The 20,577-nt window shown below is 37.9% G+C and overlaps 1 protein-coding gene across 2 annotated transcripts in view; it reads right to left on the reverse strand.

Annotated features, from left to right (window-relative positions):
• EPM2A (EPM2A glucan phosphatase, laforin) overlaps nucleotides 1-16,730 on the reverse strand; it is a 79,748-nt gene extending 63,018 nt beyond the window's left edge. Inside the window, exon 1 of one of the 2 annotated variants that reach the window (XM_090280682.1) lies at nucleotides 16,347-16,725. In XM_090280682.1, coding sequence (XP_090136808.1) covers nucleotides 16,347-16,647 — 301 coding nt within the window. In that variant the 5' untranslated portion in view covers nucleotides 16,648-16,725. Of the gene's footprint in view, nucleotides 1-16,346 lie in introns of both variants that reach the window. The other variant, XM_090280683.1, reaches the window with a different exon arrangement.
• Between the last annotated feature and the right edge of the window lie 3,847 nt (nucleotides 16,731-20,577).

The following is a 20,577-nucleotide window of genomic DNA, read 5'->3' on the forward strand; positions in this document are numbered from 1 at the left end:
AACTACTCATGTGTAAGATAGATCTGAAGAAGAATTTTGCTTCTCTTAGGATTATGTCAGTTGCAAGCAACAGAAAAGCTAAGTGATTTAACAAATGCAGGTCTATCTCTCTCATAATAAAAGGTGCAAAGCGAGGTAGCACAGAACCGGCGCCATGCCACGTGCTTTCTAATCGTCTGCTTTGCCATCCTCCATACCTTGCCTTTGTTGTCACGCATGGCACCTCACATTCAGTGGGTAACCTCTAGGCATCCTGCCTGGAGTCCTGGCCATGAGGAAGGGTGAGGAGCCTCTGTTCCTTTTCATGAAAAAAGAGAAAACTTTCCTGGGAGCCTCACCCAAAAGACTTCTTACCTCTCATTAGCCCGAACTACATGACACAGATATGCTTAGACCAATTGCCAGCCAAGGACTAAGATTACCCTACCAGTTAGAGCCATAATGATTCATCCCACCTCTACCAAGACAAATCAGGGTTCTGTTAGGCAGGGCAGGTGGGGAGAAACAAATGCTAATTAGGCCACTGATGGCAACTGTTTCAGGTCTGAACACGCCATCTTTCTCCACCAAGTCATTTTGGAAGATAAACTACATTTCTTCAGATATTATGGGTCTCTACCTGACTTAATTCAAAAGTATTCAATGTACTAAATTGTTGACTGTAAGTTATTTTCAAGAAAATCAGCAGTGAAACAAAAGGTATTCTAATGTACTTTTAAAAAGTTAAAAGTTAGGTGGGGGAGGGGAGGGTTATTGTCTAGCACTTCATCGTGTTTGGCTTGTAAACCTCTTTGCTGTAACACCACATTTCTTTTATTCTTAGCCTTCAACCTCCGCAAATCCTTTCTCATCTAGTTTGCCTGTCTCTGCCCTGCCATCATGTCTTATAACCTTATCTTTCCTCTAACTGGCGCTGTCCTCACTGAACAGCCTCACTTCCTTATTCACTCTTCAGTGCACTACAATTTGGCATCTGCCCACAACAGTCCACTGAAAAAAAACTCTAAATGAACTCATCTCCTAACTGTCAGGTTCGTTTCTCATGTGTCTTTACCTGCCTGCAGCATTTAATGATAGTGGCCACTCTCTGTTGAAGCTCTCCTCTGCTGGTCCCATAATTCTCTTCTCCTGGACGGCGGTAGATTATAGCAGTTAAGTGCATGGGCTCAACATTCGGACTCAGACTCCAGTCCAAATTATACTATCTACTGCTTGTAAATAGTAGTGAGAAAGTCGTTTAAGCAGCATGTGCCCGTTTTCTCATTTGTGATAAAGAAATGGGATCATAGTACTGCTATCTACCTCATAGAATTGTGAGGGAATTCACTTTGATAATCCATCTAAAAGATTAAACACAGGAACACACTGTGGCTGGTAGTCAGTAACAACTTAATAACAACTCTTAGCTACTATTCTCTTACACTTCTTCCAGTCTTTCTAGTCCACTTACAAATCTGTACACTGACTTGCAAAGAAGTAAACCACTAGAAAAGGTCCAATTGTTTTTTAAAAAAGCTTTGTTCAGACCTATATGTTTCAAGACAAGATCACAATAACAGTTACTTCACATGGGCTCATGTGTTCCAAAGATAAGACCACTAATTTTTCCAGTAACTCACTAGTCTACAAATTCTGACCAATCTCTGCCCAGAATCTACTAACTTCTCCCTAAAACCAAAACTAATTGGAACTCCAAAATCTTTTCCCTCTGAATTATCCTCAAGGCAAATTCCTCTGGTTCTCTATTTGCATAAAATAACTTATTCATGCAAATACAAGACTTAACTTTTATTAATTTCTTGTCAGTTTATTCCAAACATTGGGAGTAAATATTTAGAATACTTCTTCTCTCAAACAAAATAACAACTATCTCTCCCAGTTTTCTCTTATCGGCAAACTTGAGAAGTGAGCTTCCTAAATCACTAATAAAATGATTTAGCAGGAAATCACCTAGACAAGTGACTTGACCTGCCACTTGCATTCACCCTCATGTTCTTCCCAGATTATTGATGAGAGCACCTTACGTTCAGTTGTTCCACTTGCAACGGACCCACCTACCCAATCTATGAGCTAGCCAAGAGTTTTTTAATTTATATACAAAGAAATTGGGAGATTTTTCTAACATCCTTTACTGAAACTAAGATACACTATTTCTCCATTTTTCCCCTGTACAAATGAGGGTTGATGTTTGATAAGGTTAAACTTCTTAAGCAATTTTTAAATCTAATTCATAAATATGTAATGATGATGAAATATCAAGGCTTTTTCTTTTTACTTCATGTGGGTCACAAGTCCCTTTAAGAATCAGTGAAAAGCTATGGATCCCATCTTCACCCTCAAAAAATCTTTCCATGCTCACATACACAGTACATTTTTCTTTATATTAGAGGAGAGGAAATGTGGTTCATAATTATGATCAAAAGAGAAAGAGATAAAATTTTCATTAATATACCAATTGAAGTTTAAACATCATTATTTTCCTTTTCTTTTCTTTCTTTCTTTCTTCTTTCTTTCTTTTTTTTTTTTTTTTTTTTTTTGTTGTTGTTGTTGTTGTTCCCTGAAAGCAGCAAAGATTTATTTGGCATAAAACAATTAAAATTTTCTATAAAGACTTCTCTGTGTACATCAGGTTTTATAAACACCTTTCCACTGGCCTAACTTTTCAAAGCAGCTACTTTTTCTTGGGTACTATGGAACTATGGAACTATGGAAGTTTAAAAATTGCATCAGTAGTCGCCTTACAAGTGAAAACAAGTAATCTATTATGTTGCTAAAGATGTTTAATTTGTTTGCACACTACAGGACAAGACTACTCTAATAGACCTAGGCCGTCACTTATATTGAAACCCCAGTATCGACAGAAGTTAGCAAGGAATCACTTACAAAGCTTTACAAATATACTTTTCTCATTTCTCAATTTGCGAGATTTATTCCCTAAGGAATTCTGACACAAAGTAAACTGATATGGAAACAAGATACAACACTTCTCAAACATATCATAGTCATGAAAGGATTCAGCATAGCAAGTTTAAGATCTTCAAGATAAAACAGGGATCACTAGTATTAACAGTCAAAAATGTCTACATGAGTCTATTGGAAAAAATAATTGTTAAAGCGTTCACAAAAAAGTCAATGGCAAGATTCTTATAGGTGATTTTTAACTGATTTTAGTTACTTACATCAAGGTAATTTGCTCACATCTGAGTAACATTAAGCTATTTAACAGCAGAAATTCCGGCTAAATTGCTAAGACATAGGGAAACTGTCCCTAAGAGTCATTTAAATCATTAAGTCTGTTTTAAATTAATAATAACACTTTCTAAAAATTGTTTTTGGAGATAGAGAGAGCATGGGATAGCAAAGGGAAAAGTTAAGATTGAAAGAGAACGAAATGTTGATTAAGTTCTTTATTGAGATTATATACAAACTAAAATTATAGAATACAATGAAATACTGCCACCCAGTGGAGTTAAATATAAATAAAATCTTCAAATTTGAAATGTCAAGAATTTCATATAACTTTTTGATTGGAATAACAGAGCTTAGTAATTTTCAAAATACTTTAAAAAATATTCTTCCTTAAAAAATAATTCAGTGGGACAGATAGCACAAGTTTGAATACATCGTTTCCTGAATCTGAGGTCCAGGAGATTAAATGACTTGACAAGGTTCTATGTTTACTGCTGCTCACACCATGGAGCTCCTCCTAAAGTGCTGGCTCTCGTCCAAACACTGTATTTTACACAGGGAAAACCAGACTCAGAGAGTATCAAGGCTTATCAAACATTTCCACGGGTCTTACGAACGTAGCTTAAAGCAGTAGTACCCTATTGTTACAAAAATCCTTAAGACATGTACATTTCTTTTTAAAAAAATGTGTAAGATTTGTGTTCTATTCCATATCATATGTGTGTCTATTTTAATTATAATTTTTTTTTCTCAAATGTCTTTTAGAAAAATTGTTGCTTTAAGATGATGGTGCATCTCTATTACGTGCTGCAAATGCACTAGCCTGGGACCACCTTGAAGATGGGAAGATGAAGACTTTAAGACACCCGGAAAGTGCATTGCTCAAGTTAATTCATTTATAAACTATTTAATGAACACCTGCCAAATGTCAGGCATTGTTTTAAGTCCTGGGGCATGCTGTGATTTAAAAAAAAACAACCCTGCATTATTGGTGGCAGAGAAGAACAAAGGTTTACTTCCCTTCCATGCTCAAGCTTACTGCTGATGGCTAAAAGCTCTTTTTGGACCATCAGACAAAGCAATCACTATTTGGAACAGCAGAGAGAAAAGAGTAAGGCAAAGCAACAGGAAGTGACTTACATCATTTCCCATCACATTTTATTGACCAAAACTGGCCACATGACAAAATTATACTTCTTCAACAAAGAATAATCTTCCCATGGGGAGAGGACATGGATATTGGTGAACCTTAATAGTCTGCCACGCCCCAATTTTTCCATGTCTACCGGGGAAAGGTGGTTCTGAGTAACACGGAAGAAAGAGGTCAGATAAGTCAGCATGTGGGGTGGGAATTCAAGCAAGCTTACTTACATATCAGAAGAAAGGCTTATCATAAAAGGTTAAACGATCTGTAATATTTAGGCTTCAGATATGTGAGATAAAAATGAATACATACTAGTAGACAGAGAAAGGTATTCAGAATATTTATATGTGTGAACTATGACTCTAAGTGCCACTCTGTACACAGCACTTTATCCATACAAATTCGTGGGAGTGGCCCGGGTCCAATGAAGGATGCCCCGTCTTATCAGAAGCAACATGCACGTGTACACAAAACTATAGCCAGTGGGTGGAAGCATCAGAGCCAGGTGTACACAAATTATATCTAGGATCCACACATTCAGGTTTCCTAACTTATACATGTAAAACCCACAATGAGCTGAGTGGGGGCCACAGAGCCAGCACATGCACCAATCATATGTATGGCCAAAATATGTGAGTTCAATAAACTGTGTCCGATTTTTCATAGCTCAGTAATGCCTGCTCCCGCTGGAGGGGTGCATGCTGTTCCTTCCCTCTGTTAAAGCTGGAAGCGTAAGTCTCTGACCAGAAGCTCTAATAAAAGCCTCTGCACTGAATCCAATCAATGCTGGTGGCATAGGCAGCTACCAGGAAAGAAGAAAGCAACCTTACCTACAGTGCCAGGTATGGTCCATGGCAGAAACGCCATAGAGATTAATATGCACATGTGAGTGTTACGGATTAATCATAACATTTGGTTTAGAGTTGAAGAGGCTACCTCTGATGGGGTTTCACAGCAGCACACCAAAGCCAGTGGAATAACATAGCATGCTTTATTGCAGATCTACAACTGCCACGGTTTTGACAGAAGTCTAAGGAAAGGGTACAGCACTAACAGAGTTTGCACTGTATGTTGGGGAAAAGTAAGAGTCTAGGTGGCTAGAAGTCAGATTGCTTTTAGGAAGTGGCAGGAGAAATGCAGGCAAAAGTAAATAATTGTCAGATTGTGAGGCACCTAAAAGGTCATACTAAGAAGCTCAGACTGCTTTTATAGGAACTAGGAAGTCATCAAATATTTTTAAGTCACATGACATATCCAATCTGCATCTTAGGCAGGTAACTCTGGTAGCAGTGTGGAGAAAGGATTGAACAGGCAAGAGACACAGAGGAGTTAGAACATGAAGAAGCCCGCTGCGATGCCAAGGAACCAAACTACAGCAGGAGAAACAGGATGAAAATAAAAAAGGGTGACTGGGGGCAGAAGGGAGGTAGGAACAATTGAAATAGTCCCACAGCGGAATTTCTTACAGAGGCCTCTCGAATCAGAAGCAACAGGGGAAACTGCAAAATTCTCATTCCCTGGCCATTCCTAGAACCGTTAAATCAAAATCTTTACGGATGTGGCCTAGGAAACGCTTGTTTCATACCCCAGAGGCTCATGATGCAAGTAGCCCAGCCTAAGAGGTTCTTATGTTTCCATGTACTTGAGTGACTAAGCTGTGGTTGTTCATGAGTTGAGGTTTGATATATTAAGCTGAAAGTACTAACAGGAAATCAAGAAGAAAAATTCTTACAGACAACAGTGTATAAGTCTAGAGTCCAGAAAAGAGATTAGAGCTAAACCTATATCACAGGATTGAAGATCTTCTGAAGACAGAACGTAGCTTGAGATAAGAGGTGATCAAAGGAAAGAAACTCAAAGAGCACTTACACTTAACGGTAGTGCACAGAAGGATGAACTTGGTAATATTAGGACTGGCCAAGGAAGGATAAATCTACCAACAGCTAATTCCATTAAATCAGCCTTAATCCATATTGTCTTACTTGTCTACAACAAAGTGAACCTCTATACAAAACCAATTCATTAATTTCAAAGTAAAAGCTCCAATGTTCATTCCAATTAGGTCTGTCAGCTGCCTGCCCTATGTTTTCCTATTGCCCATATAGGGATTATCTGTATCAATGTCACCTGCCTGGACTTTTAGAAAACATGGACTCTTACAATTCAACAGCTAAGAAGCAAATAACCCAATTAAAAATGGGCAAAGTGTCCGAATAAGCATTTCTCCAAGAAGAGCAAGCACACATGTGTATCTTCTGACTCACATATGGCCACTAAACACATAAGAAAAAAGAGCCCACATCATCAGTCACTGGGAAACACCAATCAAAATGAGATACTACTTCATACCGCTAAAATAAAATTAAAAAATACAAACAATAACAAGTGTTGGCAAAGATGTGGAAAAACTGAAGCTCTCATACACCGTTGTTGGGTATGTAAAATGGTGCGGTCACTTTGGAAAAACAGTTTGGCACGTCCTCAAAAGGTAAACAAACCAGGCAGTTACCCAATGACTCAGCAATTCCACTTCTGGGTGCATACTAAAAGAAGTGAAAACATATGTCCACACAAAACTTGTGCACAGATGTGCATAGCAGCACTATCAAAAAGTGAAAACAACCCTTATGTACATCAACTGATGAATGAACAAACAAAATGCAGTATAGCTATACAATGAAATATTACTCAGCAGTAAAAGTGCATGAAGTACTGACACATGCTAAAATCACATATGAACCTTGAAAATACTATGCTAAGTAAAAAAGTCCTTTACAGAGGGCCACATATCATATGGTTCCATTTATTTAAAATATCCAGAATAGGCAAATCCAGAGACACAAAGTACATTAGTGTTTGCCAGGGAATGGGGCAGGGAGGTATGAAGATTGATTAGTAATGAGTACAGGGTTTCTTTTTGGAGTGGTGAAAATGTTGCAGATTTACTGTTGTGACTACACAATTTGTCAATATAATAAAAATCACTAAATTGTATGTTTTAAAAGGGTGAATGTTATGGTGTGTGAATTATATCTCAACAAAACTGTTTTTAAAAACCACATGAATTTCCAGGCTCTAACCTTAGAGATTCTGTTGGTCTGGGATGGACCCCAAGAATCCATACATTTAAAAAAAATCTTGGTCTGACTTCTTTCACTTAGTATACCACCCTCTAGATCCATCTGTGTTGTCACAAATAGTATTTTTTATGGGATATCCCTTCATTGCACATAAAGCTTGAGATATTACCAAAAAAAAAATAATAAACATAAAAATCCAATGACAAGCCCTGGCTGCTGTGGCTCAGTGGATTGAGCGTCAGCCTGCAAACCAAGTGTCGCTGGTTCGATTCCCAGTCAGGGCACATGACTAGGTTGCACATCAGGTCCCCAGTTGGGGGCGTGAGTGAGAGGCAACCACACAATGATGTTTCTCTCCCTCTCTTTCTCCTTTTCCCTCTCTCTAAAAATAAATAAATAAACAAACAAACAAATAAATAAATTATTTTTTAAAAAATCCAATGACAAAACTTGCATTCAATATTATTGATACACATATTTATTATTCCCATTTACAAAAAAAATGTTCATATACGAGGTCTGTCTAGAAAAAGTCCAGCCATTGTTAATGTAATGAGAATGATTTGCATGACATCGCTGTAACCTAAGAGCCAAGGAAAGTGGACTGGAATGTGTAAGCATGAACAACGACGACTTCACTGTACTAGTCAGGGGAGGCAGTAGTGCCATTGAGTGAGCATGTGTACTGTGTGGCCGTCACATTCAAAGTGACTGAACAAGTAGAGCAATAAATCTGCATCAAATTTTGTGTTGAGATTGAACATGCCTCCACGGAAACTATTCAGATGATTCAGGAGGCCACAGTGATGGGCAGCTGGTGATTGGCAGTTTTATCACAGCAACACGGCCGCGCATGCATCACATCTCATGCAGAGTTTTTTGGCAAAACAGCAAATCACCCAGGTGACTCAGCACCAGTATAGCCCAGATTTGGTGCCCTGCAGCTTCTGGCTTTTTCCAAAACTAAAATCACCTTTGAAAGGGAAGAGATTTCAGACCTTTGATGAGATTCAGGAAGATACAACAGGGCAGCTGATGGCAGTTGGGAGAATTGTGTGAGGTCCCAAGGTGCCTACTTTGAAGGGGACTGAGGCGTCATTGTCCTATGTCCAATGTTCCTTGTGTCTTGTATCTTCTTCAATAAATGTCTCTATTTTTCATATTACATGGCTGGATACCTTCTGGACAGACCTCATATATAAACTCATTTCTTCCTCACAGTTATTCAGAAGTAGTAAATGTTAAAAGTTACACTTTGAACAAATGTCTTTTTATACAACATACAGAATTTACACAACCTCAGAATTCAATTGATGATATTTAGAACAGCTCTGAATTTAAGATCATGGAAACCATAATGTAACTCCAAACATAGTTTTCTGTGTATGGGAGTCCAAATTTCTCCAGTTCTGGAACTAGTCTGTGTGACTATTGTCACACTCAGCAGATAGATAGATTTTTAGTGATTTCAGTCAGTGAAGTAGGTGATATATTGGTAATCTATGGTAAAGGACAGGAATGTCAATGTCATATTAACTTTTCCCAAAGGCACAAATAGTTCATAAGTGCTGCAGATATAACAACCAGAAATGATGACAAAAGAGAGAAAAAGACAAAAAAAGTTCTCTTTACTCATGGGAATAATTTAGATCCTTCTGCAATTAAACTGAAAAAGAAAATTATTTTAGAGTAGCCATTCGTCTGATTCCTTATGATTTAATAAGCTAAAATTCAGGATAAAGCTGTTAATGTGACATTAGGACTTAACATTTAAAAACATGACAGTCATGGAACTGACAATGTTAAGCATCTCACTCCAGTGAGTACTCGCTGTTCTACTGACCTGAGCTGGCTGGACATGGCCCAGAACCCCACCATCAGAGCAGAAAACTGAGAAAATTTTCCAGGTAACAAAATTCAAATTTTTGATGCTTTGAAATTACAGAACATTTTAAGGAACTTACTGGAACAGAAGCCCTGGCACCAGTGCTGTTGCAAGACCAAGAGCCATCTCTCACATCTAGTGGAAGCCCCGCTGGTCCAACCTGACCTGCCCGCTGCACTCGCCTCTTGCCAGAAAGCTGACATTGCCTCAGACTTCTCTCATGTCATTAAGTTATCCATTCTCTGCCTTTCTACAAATCCAAGTGGTAAATCTTCTTCTCATCCATTCTCAAATCCCAAACATCCATGAGCATTACCTTCACACACAGAAGCATATTTAATGAAGTATAAAATCTCTATCATATGGGTTTGGATTTCCCTGAACACTATAGACTATGTTATATTGGTTTATATGAATGCCTTATCTAGCTCATTACTTTGTCTCTGTAGAAGCACCAAGGCACATTTTTAAGATTGCACTTGCACTACCACCTTTGGGGGGAGGGGGGGAGTTGCATAACTCCTCCCCCCATCATGTGATCATGCAACAATATTTTAATTTTTCCTAAAATTAGAACCTCATTCTGCCTTTAGGGGATATGAACAACTCAACTAAAAGCAGCAAATTTTTCATTTCCACTCCCATTTACTTTCTGGCAAAGGGCTAGGATCAGGTACTGGGGCAGATGGAATGAGAAATTACAATAATATCTACTCGTAGATTATTTTGGTCCAGCACAAGTTGTTTGTATATGTGGTAGACACTGATTGAATCCAAGAGTGGGAAAATAATGCTTTTTATTTTTATTTGAATGCCCTTTTTATGATGTACTCAAAACTTTGTCATTTTGACTGAAACAATACATTAAATGAATGTTATGAAGAAAAAAGTGGGAAAGGGGGATTAAGAGAATGTCAAGAGAGGACTAATTGGAATAGTCTTAACTCACCTCTTCAATGACTCCTTTGAAGGTCATATGCAGAAGACCTTTCCTCTGTTCAGTTTATCTAATTAAAATTGAGTGCATTGAATTCACAAACTTTGGCTGGAATATGGATGAAATCCCTTAGGCAGTACCTGTCCATCAGTCCTCTACTCTAACCCAGTCTTCACCAAGGTACGGCACAAAGTAGGATCACAAGTAGAAATGGGTAATGCCAGCAGTGACCTGGAGGCTATAGCATGGCCTAGAATACACGAGTAATATTGCTATAGTGTGGGGTCAGGGTATGGAGTAGTCCAATTACATAAAACTGCTGCCTCCATGAATACACGGTCTTTAAGAGAAATAATGTCCATCTTAGTGAAAACGGAAAGGCAGAGATAATTCTGCTACCAAAAACTTTTGTCCATCTTAAAGTGCCTACAGAATATGTCTTTTATCTAGAACAGTGAAGTAGTTACAGAGCAAATATTTCACTCAAAGACAACTGAAAGCCTCTTATAATAACTTAGAATGTTAAGAACAATTAATAAATATTTTACATTTTTTAAATATTTATTATCTATTGCAGGTTAAATTGTGTCTCCCCCAACATTTATATTTTAAGCACCTGACCCCCAGTTCTTCAGAATGTTACCTCATTTGGAGAGAGGGTCTTTACAGCAGTAATCAAGGTAAAATTAAGCCATTGGTTGCACCATAATCCAATATGACTGGCGTTCTTGTAAAAAGAAAAAAATTGGACAGAGAGGCACATAGAGGGAAGATGATATAAAGATCTATGGAGAAGATGGCCATCTATAAGCCAAGGGGAGAAGACTAGAACAGATCCTTCCCTCGTAGACCTCAGAAGTAACTGCTTAGACTTTTGACTTCTAAACTACCAGAACTGTGAGACAATAAATTTCTGTTGTTTAAGCCATCCACTCTTAATATTCTGTTATGGCAGACCTAGTAAACTATACATTACCTTAAAGATATAAAGTTGTATGTTGATTTGTTTAATCTTCTTAAATATTAATAATAGATTATATAGGGATGCAAAATTTTCATGGGTCAGTTTTACTCTAATGCAATCATTGATGTACAAGAAGAGATATGGAATTAAAATAAATTAAAGTTTGTGCAGACTGAATAGAAGAGTGGAGTAAAAAATAGTGATAATTTAAACACTGAAGTTATGGCCATTAAAATCTAAGACTGTAAAGCCTGATCCTGTTAGGTAGACATAAAATTTAATGGTATATTACAATTAAAGAGTTAAGAATCTTCAGAATGAAGGTACTTTCAAAAAAATAATTTCATGTCAGACTCTATGCATGTGTTTGCTGTATGCCTATATATACATACATATGCATGTATACAAAAAAATATTAGAAATAAATGAAATTGCAAAATTAGTCATTGTTATTTTGCAAATTTTTTAAGAAAGTGCTGAAAAAATATCTACCTATAAACTTTTAAAATCAGTTAGAGACTGCTTCTCCTGCCTATAAAAACAGGAACTAGAGAAGTGGAGAAATATATGAAACAACTCTTTTTAGATGTTGAACTAAAAGTTGAGTGGGCCTGTAACCTCTGAGAAAAGGAAAATAAGATGAGCAATGTGAATGCTAGGGAATTTCTGAACCATGACACAGCAGAGTGATCCCAAACAGGCACAATGGTCTCCTGATTGAGGAAACAGAAATCCAAATTTGGGAAGAACAGAGTGACCAGAATTTGGAAAGCCAAATTTCAGAGATGACAAAGCTACACAAAGAAAGAGATCCATAAATCTGCATAAATATCTCCTAGACTCTGGCTGTACCCATTTTGTGAATGCTTATGATGGAATTTGACAGAGCTAGGCAAAGAACAAATGGCAAGAAAAAACCTGAGCTCACACAGCACTGGGACACATTTCAGTTTCCACCAGAGTGAGGAGATCTTGTATAACGCATGGCACATTCAGTAGAGAACCTAGAAAGAGCATGGCTTCATAGTGCTCTTTAGGGGCTAAAGTAGGCCTACAGTAAAATATATTATAGGCCTGCCATTATAAACCCTCAAGATGAACTTCAAAAGTAACAAGCAAATCCACAAATAATTGCTAGGAAAAATAATCCAAACTCTTTGATACAATGTAAAACTAAAATGTCCAGCACCCCCCAAAAAATCAGTAGACACAAAAGTCTATTTCTCTCCTCTGTATGAGCAATTAACAACTGCAATTTAAAACTAAAATAAAAATATATATACACTTAAAAATAGGGTTAAAAACCCTATTGATAAATCTAACAAAGTATGTACTGGATCTTCATGTGGAAAGCTACAAAACCCTAATGAAAAAATAATAATAAAAAACCTAATTAAATGGAGATATATATAGTCTATGTTCACAGACTGAAAGAGTCAATATTTTTAAGCTGTGAATTCTTCTGAATTTGATGTATAGAGTCAATGCAACTCCAATCAAAATCATAGCAAGCTATTTTGTGGATATCAACAAACTGATTCTAAAATGTATATGAAAAGGCAAAGAACCAAGAAGAGCCAATATAATACAAAAGAAGAACAAAACTAGAGAACTAATCATGTCCACTATTTCAGGATTAGTATAAAACTACAGTAATCAACACAGTGTGATATTGGTGAAAAAAATAGAAACATAAATCAGTGGACATAAATAGAAAGCCCAGAAATAGACCCATGCACTGCAAACACAGTTGAATCATTTTTTATAAAAGCAATCAACAAAGAACAGTACTTTTGATAAGTGAAACTGAAACAATTGGATGTCTATATACAAAAAGAATAAAAAATAAACTAGAGAGAGACCTTACACCATATATAAAAAGTTAACACAGAATTGATTATAGACCTAAATATAAAATATAAAACTATGAAATGTCTAGAGTGGTGAACACAACACAATATACAGGTGTTACATTGTAAAACTGTACATCTGAAACCTATATAATTTTTTAACCAATGTCATCCCAATAATTCAATAAAAAAGAAAAGGAAAAACTTCTAGAAAATAGCATAGGAGAAAATTTAAGTGACCTTGGATTTTGGGATTTTTTTCTTTATTCCAAACCAAAAGCACAATCTATGAAAGAAAAATTAATAAGCTGAATTTTATTAAAATTAAAAGTTTTACATCCAGAAAAACACTCTTAAGAGAATAAAAAGATAAGTCACAGACTGGGAGAACATATTTGCAAATCACAAATCTGTTAAGAATTTATATCCAAAATATACAAAGAACTATTTAAAAGTCTGCAGTAAGAAAACAAACAACCCAATTTAAAAATGTAGAAAATATGTGAGTAGACACTCAAGTATAATATCAGTATATTAAAGAAGACATACTAATGGCAAATAAGCATATGAAAAGATACTCAACGTTATTAATCATTAGAGAATTGCAAATTAAAACAATGAGATACCACTTCATATCCTATTAAAATAACTAATATACAAAAAAATAAATACCAACTGTTGATGAGACTATGGAGCAAGAGGAACTCTCATTCATAGCTAGTAGGAATGGAGTAAAAAATGCTATGGCACCCTGAAAGACATGTCCACACAAAAACTTGTACATCGATATTTATAGCAGCTTCATTCATATTCATCAACACCTGGAAGCAACCAAGATGTCCTTAAATAGGTAAATGAATAAACAAACTGTGGTATGTCCATATAATAGAATATTACTCAGCAATAAAAATAAATGAGCTAAAAAGCCACACACACACACACACACACACAAACCCTCAGATACATTATTGTAAAATAATGTGAGGAAAAATTTTAAAGTTTCAAAAGAAGAAAAAACATCACCTACAAAGAAATGGACTTATTTTGACATCAGAATTATAACTACAATGGCTGCTAGAAAGTTACAAAGGCAAAGCCATCCAGGGGAAAATTATTTTGAGACTAGAATATCCTACCAAATTATCAGTGAAGGGTGAGGGCAAATAAAGACATCTTCAGGCATTTAGGAACTCAGATATTTTATCTTCCATTTGCTGTTTCTTAAAACTTATATGAGGATATAATCCAACAAAGTGATCCAGGTATTCATGAAAGAGGAAGATGTGGAATCCAAAACAATGCAACTAACATAGGAGTTCAATTAAAAAAAAAAAAAGTCCCAGATAGCTGTGCTCAGAAAGCTATACATTAGTGAAAATTAGAAGATGAATTCTCCATTATTTAAGGGAAAAAAAAAACTGTTTTCCAAAACTAAGCAATTTGTATTCATCAAATAGTACGATCGAGCTAGGAAATTCTGAGAATCGGTGTGCTTCTCCTGTTTAAATAGGTATGGTCTAATTTTAATAAAATGTATTATTTATACGGTAACTCAGAAAAACCTAAATACATAAAAGTTAAAGTTGCTACATTAAAAATAGCAATATAAGCAAATTATTCAAAGTTTGAAAGGAATACCAGAAAAGCTAAAAATAGAAAATGAGGGAGACTGGGAAGACCTTTGTTTTTAACCACTTTAATTTTTATTAAAAGTATCAGGTTTTACTACAAAAGTAAGTATATACTGCTATTAATAATAGTAGTACGTTGTAAAGAAGGGCAAAAAACTGAAGAGGGTGACTTTCAGCTCTAGCATGGAAATACAAAAGAACATTAAATGCCACCAGACCATGTAACCCAGTGGTATACAAAAAGAGGCACAGGAATAATAAAGAGCATATTAACAGAATATTCATCTTTTTTTACTGATTCTTTGTTTCCACATCATTATGGACGAAATGGCCTATCTTTGTCACATAAACTTCTAAGGAGACCTTCATTTCATTGGCTTTAGACAACTATCGTCTACACTCCAATCCTTCACCTCACATCTTTCGTTTAAAGAAAGGGCTGTCTAAATTCACATCACTGGCAGGAGTCAACACTGGCATAACCTTTTGAGGGTATAATTTGGCAGTCCTTGTTGAAATGTAAGCTAGGGCTACACTTTGACTTAGCGATTTCATATCCCAGAATCCACCCTACCCAAATGCTCAAAGGTAATTCGACATACAGATTTTCAACTAGGCTTTACTGTCTATAACAGAGGGAAACAAAAACACAACCTAAATAAAATAAACATTGGTACATGCAGAATATTTTGGTGCCATTTAAATAATAAGCCCTGGCTGGTGTGGCTCAGTGGGTCCAGCTTTGGCCTCCAAACCAAAGCGTCGCCAGTTCAATTCCCAGACAGGTCACATGCTTTGGGTTGCAGGCCAGGTCCCCAGCTGGGGGCGCGCAAGAGGCACCCACACATTGTTTCTCTCACTTTCTCCCTTCCTTCCCCTCTCTAAAAATAAGTAAATAAAGAATTTTTAAATGAGATACATCTATATGGAGTGACACTAAAAGGTGATGTATATACAGACATACATATAATAGGCAGTTTGTGGGCTTAAGATGTGTGGCAGAAACAGTTTTTTACCTTGTGCATTTTTTTTACAACAAGCATTATTGTTTTTATATTTTAAGAAATCAGAGCATGCCGTAACTGTCATATACTTGGGATTTTAAAAAATCCAAAAGGAAGAAAAACTCAACGTCTTTAGATCAGTTCAAAAATCATACAGTAACTGGCACGCTGCAGTCTAGGATTAGCGGAAAAGGCAGGCTTCACTGGTTGGGTCATTTTTTGGTGAAATAAGAGGGGGAAATGGGGGCACAAAAACAATTAAGGCAGAGCTGAGGGGTGAACGCAGGAGTGGCGGGAACGGCAGGGCAGTCCAGGGGAGGCGGACCCTGGGTGTCGGGGACGGGGGGAACCTGCCCACGACGCTGGCATGACCTGGGCAATGAACTGGAAACTAACTGCGAACTGGGTGTGCGGCAAAGTGACCTGAGGCTCAAAGACCAAAGGGGCGGAGGGCGGGGCAGGACCCAGCAAAAGTCTAGGGGCTCGGTGAGCAGCTAACTAACGCCGCTGCTGGCGGTGAAGTTTGGCAAGCAGAGAAGAGACGGCTTTCCAAAATCAAGGGACAGGCCAAGCGCCCAGAATGCAGCACGGAAGTTCGGGGGCGCCCGCGGCCAGGGCCGGGGTCCCCGCTCCGCTCTCCGGGCGGCGCCAGCTCCCCGTACCTTCCCACGAGAGCTCCCCTCCGGGCTCCCTCTTCAGGAACTTGTACCAGAACGTGTCCACGCGGCCCGGCTCCGCCCCGTCCTGCACCGCCTCCTCGGGCGCCAGCTCCACCTCCCCGAGCCACAGGCCCGGCTCCTGCAGCGCCCGCGCCCCCGCGCCCGCCGCGGCGCCCGCCGGCTTCAGGCACACCGCCCCGTGCGGCTCCCAGCGCCCCAGCTCCGGACGCGACCCCACGACCAGAAGCTGCGGCCCGGCCCCGGCCACAGCGGGCGGCACCACCACCCCGAACCGGAACCGCATGGCGGCGGGCGGTGTGGCTCCCGGTGCTCGGCGTCCCCGGGCGACAGACGCGGCCAGAGCGCGAGGGGGCCGCGGCGATTGGGCGGCGGCGCGCGAGAGGCCCGGGACACGTGTGCGGCTGCACCTTTTTGGGGCTGCATCACGCGGCCCAGCAGCCCGGGCCTCGGCCAGGCCAGGAGCGGGGCGCGGAAAAGGGTCATCGGGAGCCACCACCCTCCTGTCCCGTAGAAGCAGGCTGGTCCCGGCCCAGCCGCCCCCTCCTGCCCCGGCTCCGCGCGGGGCTGGGGACGCGGAGAAAGTAAGAAAGGAGAAGGAAAACGGGGTTCGGAAAGGGAGCAAAACCTCTCCTAAGCCCTGCGGTTTTGCTGTCATCTTTCCAAATGACAGGAAATTATCTGTAAGAGGTTCCTCGAGCAAAAGGGAATGGCATGTAGAAAGCAGCCTCCGTCCGAAACAGTGATGTTGGGGAAGGACCCTGGCCCGGTCATCTGGAGAGCTCGGGACTTTAAACGGGTCACTTACTCTCTCTGGGCCTCTGGCCTTTTATCTGACAAGTGAGGGTATCAAATAATGATCTTAAAAGACCCTGCCAATCCCAAAGCTTCTCTCCTTGGTGGAAGAAGCGTCATTCAGAACCCAGAGCTGATGCAAAAACACAGTATTTTTTTTTTCCCTTGCCTAGTCCAATTCGATGCCTGAAATAGAACGTGATCACCTTTTTTATTTTTTTTTCAAAAAATTGTACTATTTTAGTATGTGTAAAATAGATTTGTTTTTTAAAACAAAACAAAAACTCAGTTTGTGATTATAAATGTATGACATAATTTTTAAATGGCATAAAAATAGAATCTTTTGTTGAAGATTGTCTTTCAGTAAAAGCACTATTTTTTCAACTTAAAGTATTTTTATGTCAAGAAACATAGGATTATATCTATTTGGTCAAAATAAAACTATTCACAGGGAGGCGGGGCTCTATTTTTGTCACTGCTGTAAGATAACCACATACCCTGTTTACATATCTGTTACTTTCTGATTCTTTAATAAAGTTTTTCTCCTGTTCTTACATTTGTATATTCACAAACACTTAGCATAGCAATCCCTTATGTGAACTAAAGACAAAAAAAGACACATTTTTACCAGCATTTCTGAGCAGTGAAAGAAAGCCAAAATGTCATGTATTCAGAGTATCATAAGTAAAACAATTACAAAACTGTAAACCATACAAACTTAGTCTCTCTGTAGAACAATTAGTAAGCTAATAATACATTTTACTCTTAAATATTGATAGTCTACTCAGTGTTTGCTTGGTTGCTAAGCTGAAGGATAAACACAAAGAAAAATGTGAAGACAGCAAGGCTGGCCAAACATGGCTGATTCGTTAGCAAAGCAGACGTTAACTCACAGTGGCATGTGAGTCCGTTTATTCAAATTGCTCTCACAGAATATTCTTAGACTAATCTTAGGAAATTAAGAGTCAGCTGGCCATGCGTGAACGCTAGGAGCGGACAGTTTAGGACTTTCTTGTTGAAAGTCTGCTGCCTCTATTGTGTACTTTCCAGATGACATTATTTCCACCATCTCTTCCAAAGTGAATACTGTTCATTGTCAACCTGAATAAAGAGGTAAACTGAGGCAAGCTCAAAATTGTCAAAATTAGGAATTCTTCAAGAATAGCAGAAGAATTGCAATGTGGGAAATGCAAACTAGAGCAACCATTAGGCAAGTCTATTGAGAGTTTGGAGTAGGCTGTAGTTATGAGCAGGGAATGTAAAGAAGGGAGAGTTGTTAGATAGAGCCTATTAAAATCAAAAACAAAGACCAGCTTTGATAATTTCCTGAGCAGACAAACACAGTCCAGTCATACAAACAAAACTCAATTCAGCTTATTTTGCAAGATCAACCGATCTGGGTCATTTCTCATTTATAGCTCAAGAAATCAGAAGTGAGATTTCCCAAAGAGGTAACCACTGAGCAACTCCCTATCATTTAAGAAAAGTCTAATATTATCAGTTTGCTGTAAGTCAGGAATGTACAGGAAATCGGTCTCTCAGTCCTTATGTTTTGTGTCCCTGAGATTTTCCATTTTATATCCTCCAGTTCCATTTTAGATTAAAATTCTTTCACACCTAGATAAAACAATAATAAGAAAGGAAGAAAACAATGTATTTGTTCAACAGACATTATTCCTCCTCTCACATTATAGAGAGGTTGAGTAATTTTAACAGTTGGAAGTACCCCTAAATAAAATATGTAACATGGATTTACATATAGTACAAATGTGACGGCTACATTGTACATCAAGTAAAACACAACTAGAAAGAAGAGCAAGACCAAAATACGGATTAGAGGACATATGGCAAAGCTTCGATCATACTTGGACTGAAAATCATTTGATTTTGTTAACCATAAAAATTATAACAGTCATTGAACCCTTATTATGTGCCAAGCACGTGGTTTTCATACTCATCTTATGTAATTCTCTCACCAATTCTATGAGGTAACTACTATTGCTACCCTCATTTTTTATGTAAAGTAACAGTCACAGAAAGGTCCAGTAAATAGGACACAACAAAGAAGGGACAGAGTCAGTGCTAAAAATTATTCATTTGGCCTACAGTTTAAAAAATATGTAATATATTAAAATTACATTATATGTAATGTGCATGATTTGATGACTGATAAGGAAAATCATTACAGAATGCACTTAAAGCACAGCATATTTAAATTAGTTATTCTTCATTAGCTCTTAATAAATAATGAACTTTCTGTAGTTATTTCCTGTAACTAACTTCATCCTTAGGAATGATGGAACAGAATCATAAGTGGCAATCTAAACTGATCGATGAGTCTATTAAGACATAAATGTCTTGGTATTGAGAGTGATTTGATGTCATGTCCTAGAAAATGGTGATTTGATGCCTTTCTATGCCTATCCTGTTGGTAACAGAAACACAGATTTAAGAAACAAGGTGAATTTTTCTAGTTATTAAGCTGTGTTATGCCCAGCTCTTTTTCCTAGTTGTGTTCTCCATGTGACTTTTTTCCTTTTTTTTTTTTTTTTTTTTTTACATTTCAAATAATCTTCATATTTAGAAAAAGGACTATTCATGACATCGATTTGAGGTCAGGTTCTTGATGCTCTGAGGACAAGCTGAATTTAAAGCAAAAATCAGCTCAGAAGCAAAACATCATTCTGGTATATTTTTCAAATTCCAAACCCTTCTTTCACTGAATTTCTTTTCTATTGTGCTATCTTATAAATAACTACCATATTTCTTGAAGAATGGGTGATAAATTCAAACTTAGAGTTTCAGGATCCAATTCAAATGTTAATTCTTTCAAAGACTCCTCAAGGAAAAGTATTGCTTAGTTCTCTTGTGATTTATGTTTTCTGAAGCAATCTTTCACTAGTCAGTGGGTTATCGTAAATTTGTCCTTATAATATTGTGTATGCATACACATACTCACTGATATAAACCACATTTCATCTAAACACTTCAGGGACCATTATAACTATTCATTTATTACTTATCAGAATATATCGAAGAGTTTAATGTGTCACGTATACTATTTCAAATTTTGTAGCTTAAAAGAAAATAAAAACAAAAGCAAACAAACAAAACCTTCCAGAGAGAATCTGACTACAGCTTAGCAACTCCGGCGCATTGCAGCTCACTGTTCTGGGCTGGAAAAGTGTAGGCTAGGCTATTTGAAATCCCTTTGAGAATCTGGAGCAATAGAAGGATTTGAGCTGTACCAAGGCTTTAGCCCCAAATCCCACATTTCTCAGTTATGTAAACAATTCATGTCCTTTTTGATACACATAAAAATCTCCCATCTCCAGGAGATTCCAGTGATTCCACTTCCCACCCCATTCCAACAGAGAGAAGTATGTACTGAATCTTCCTTCAGTGCCTCACCAACAGCCGC

This window comes from Furipterus horrens, unplaced genomic scaffold (genome assembly GCF_987537825.1).
Source record: "Furipterus horrens unplaced genomic scaffold, mFurHor1.1.pri manual_scaffold_6, whole genome shotgun sequence".
NCBI classification, from domain to species: domain Eukaryota; kingdom Metazoa; phylum Chordata; class Mammalia; order Chiroptera; family Furipteridae; genus Furipterus; species Furipterus horrens.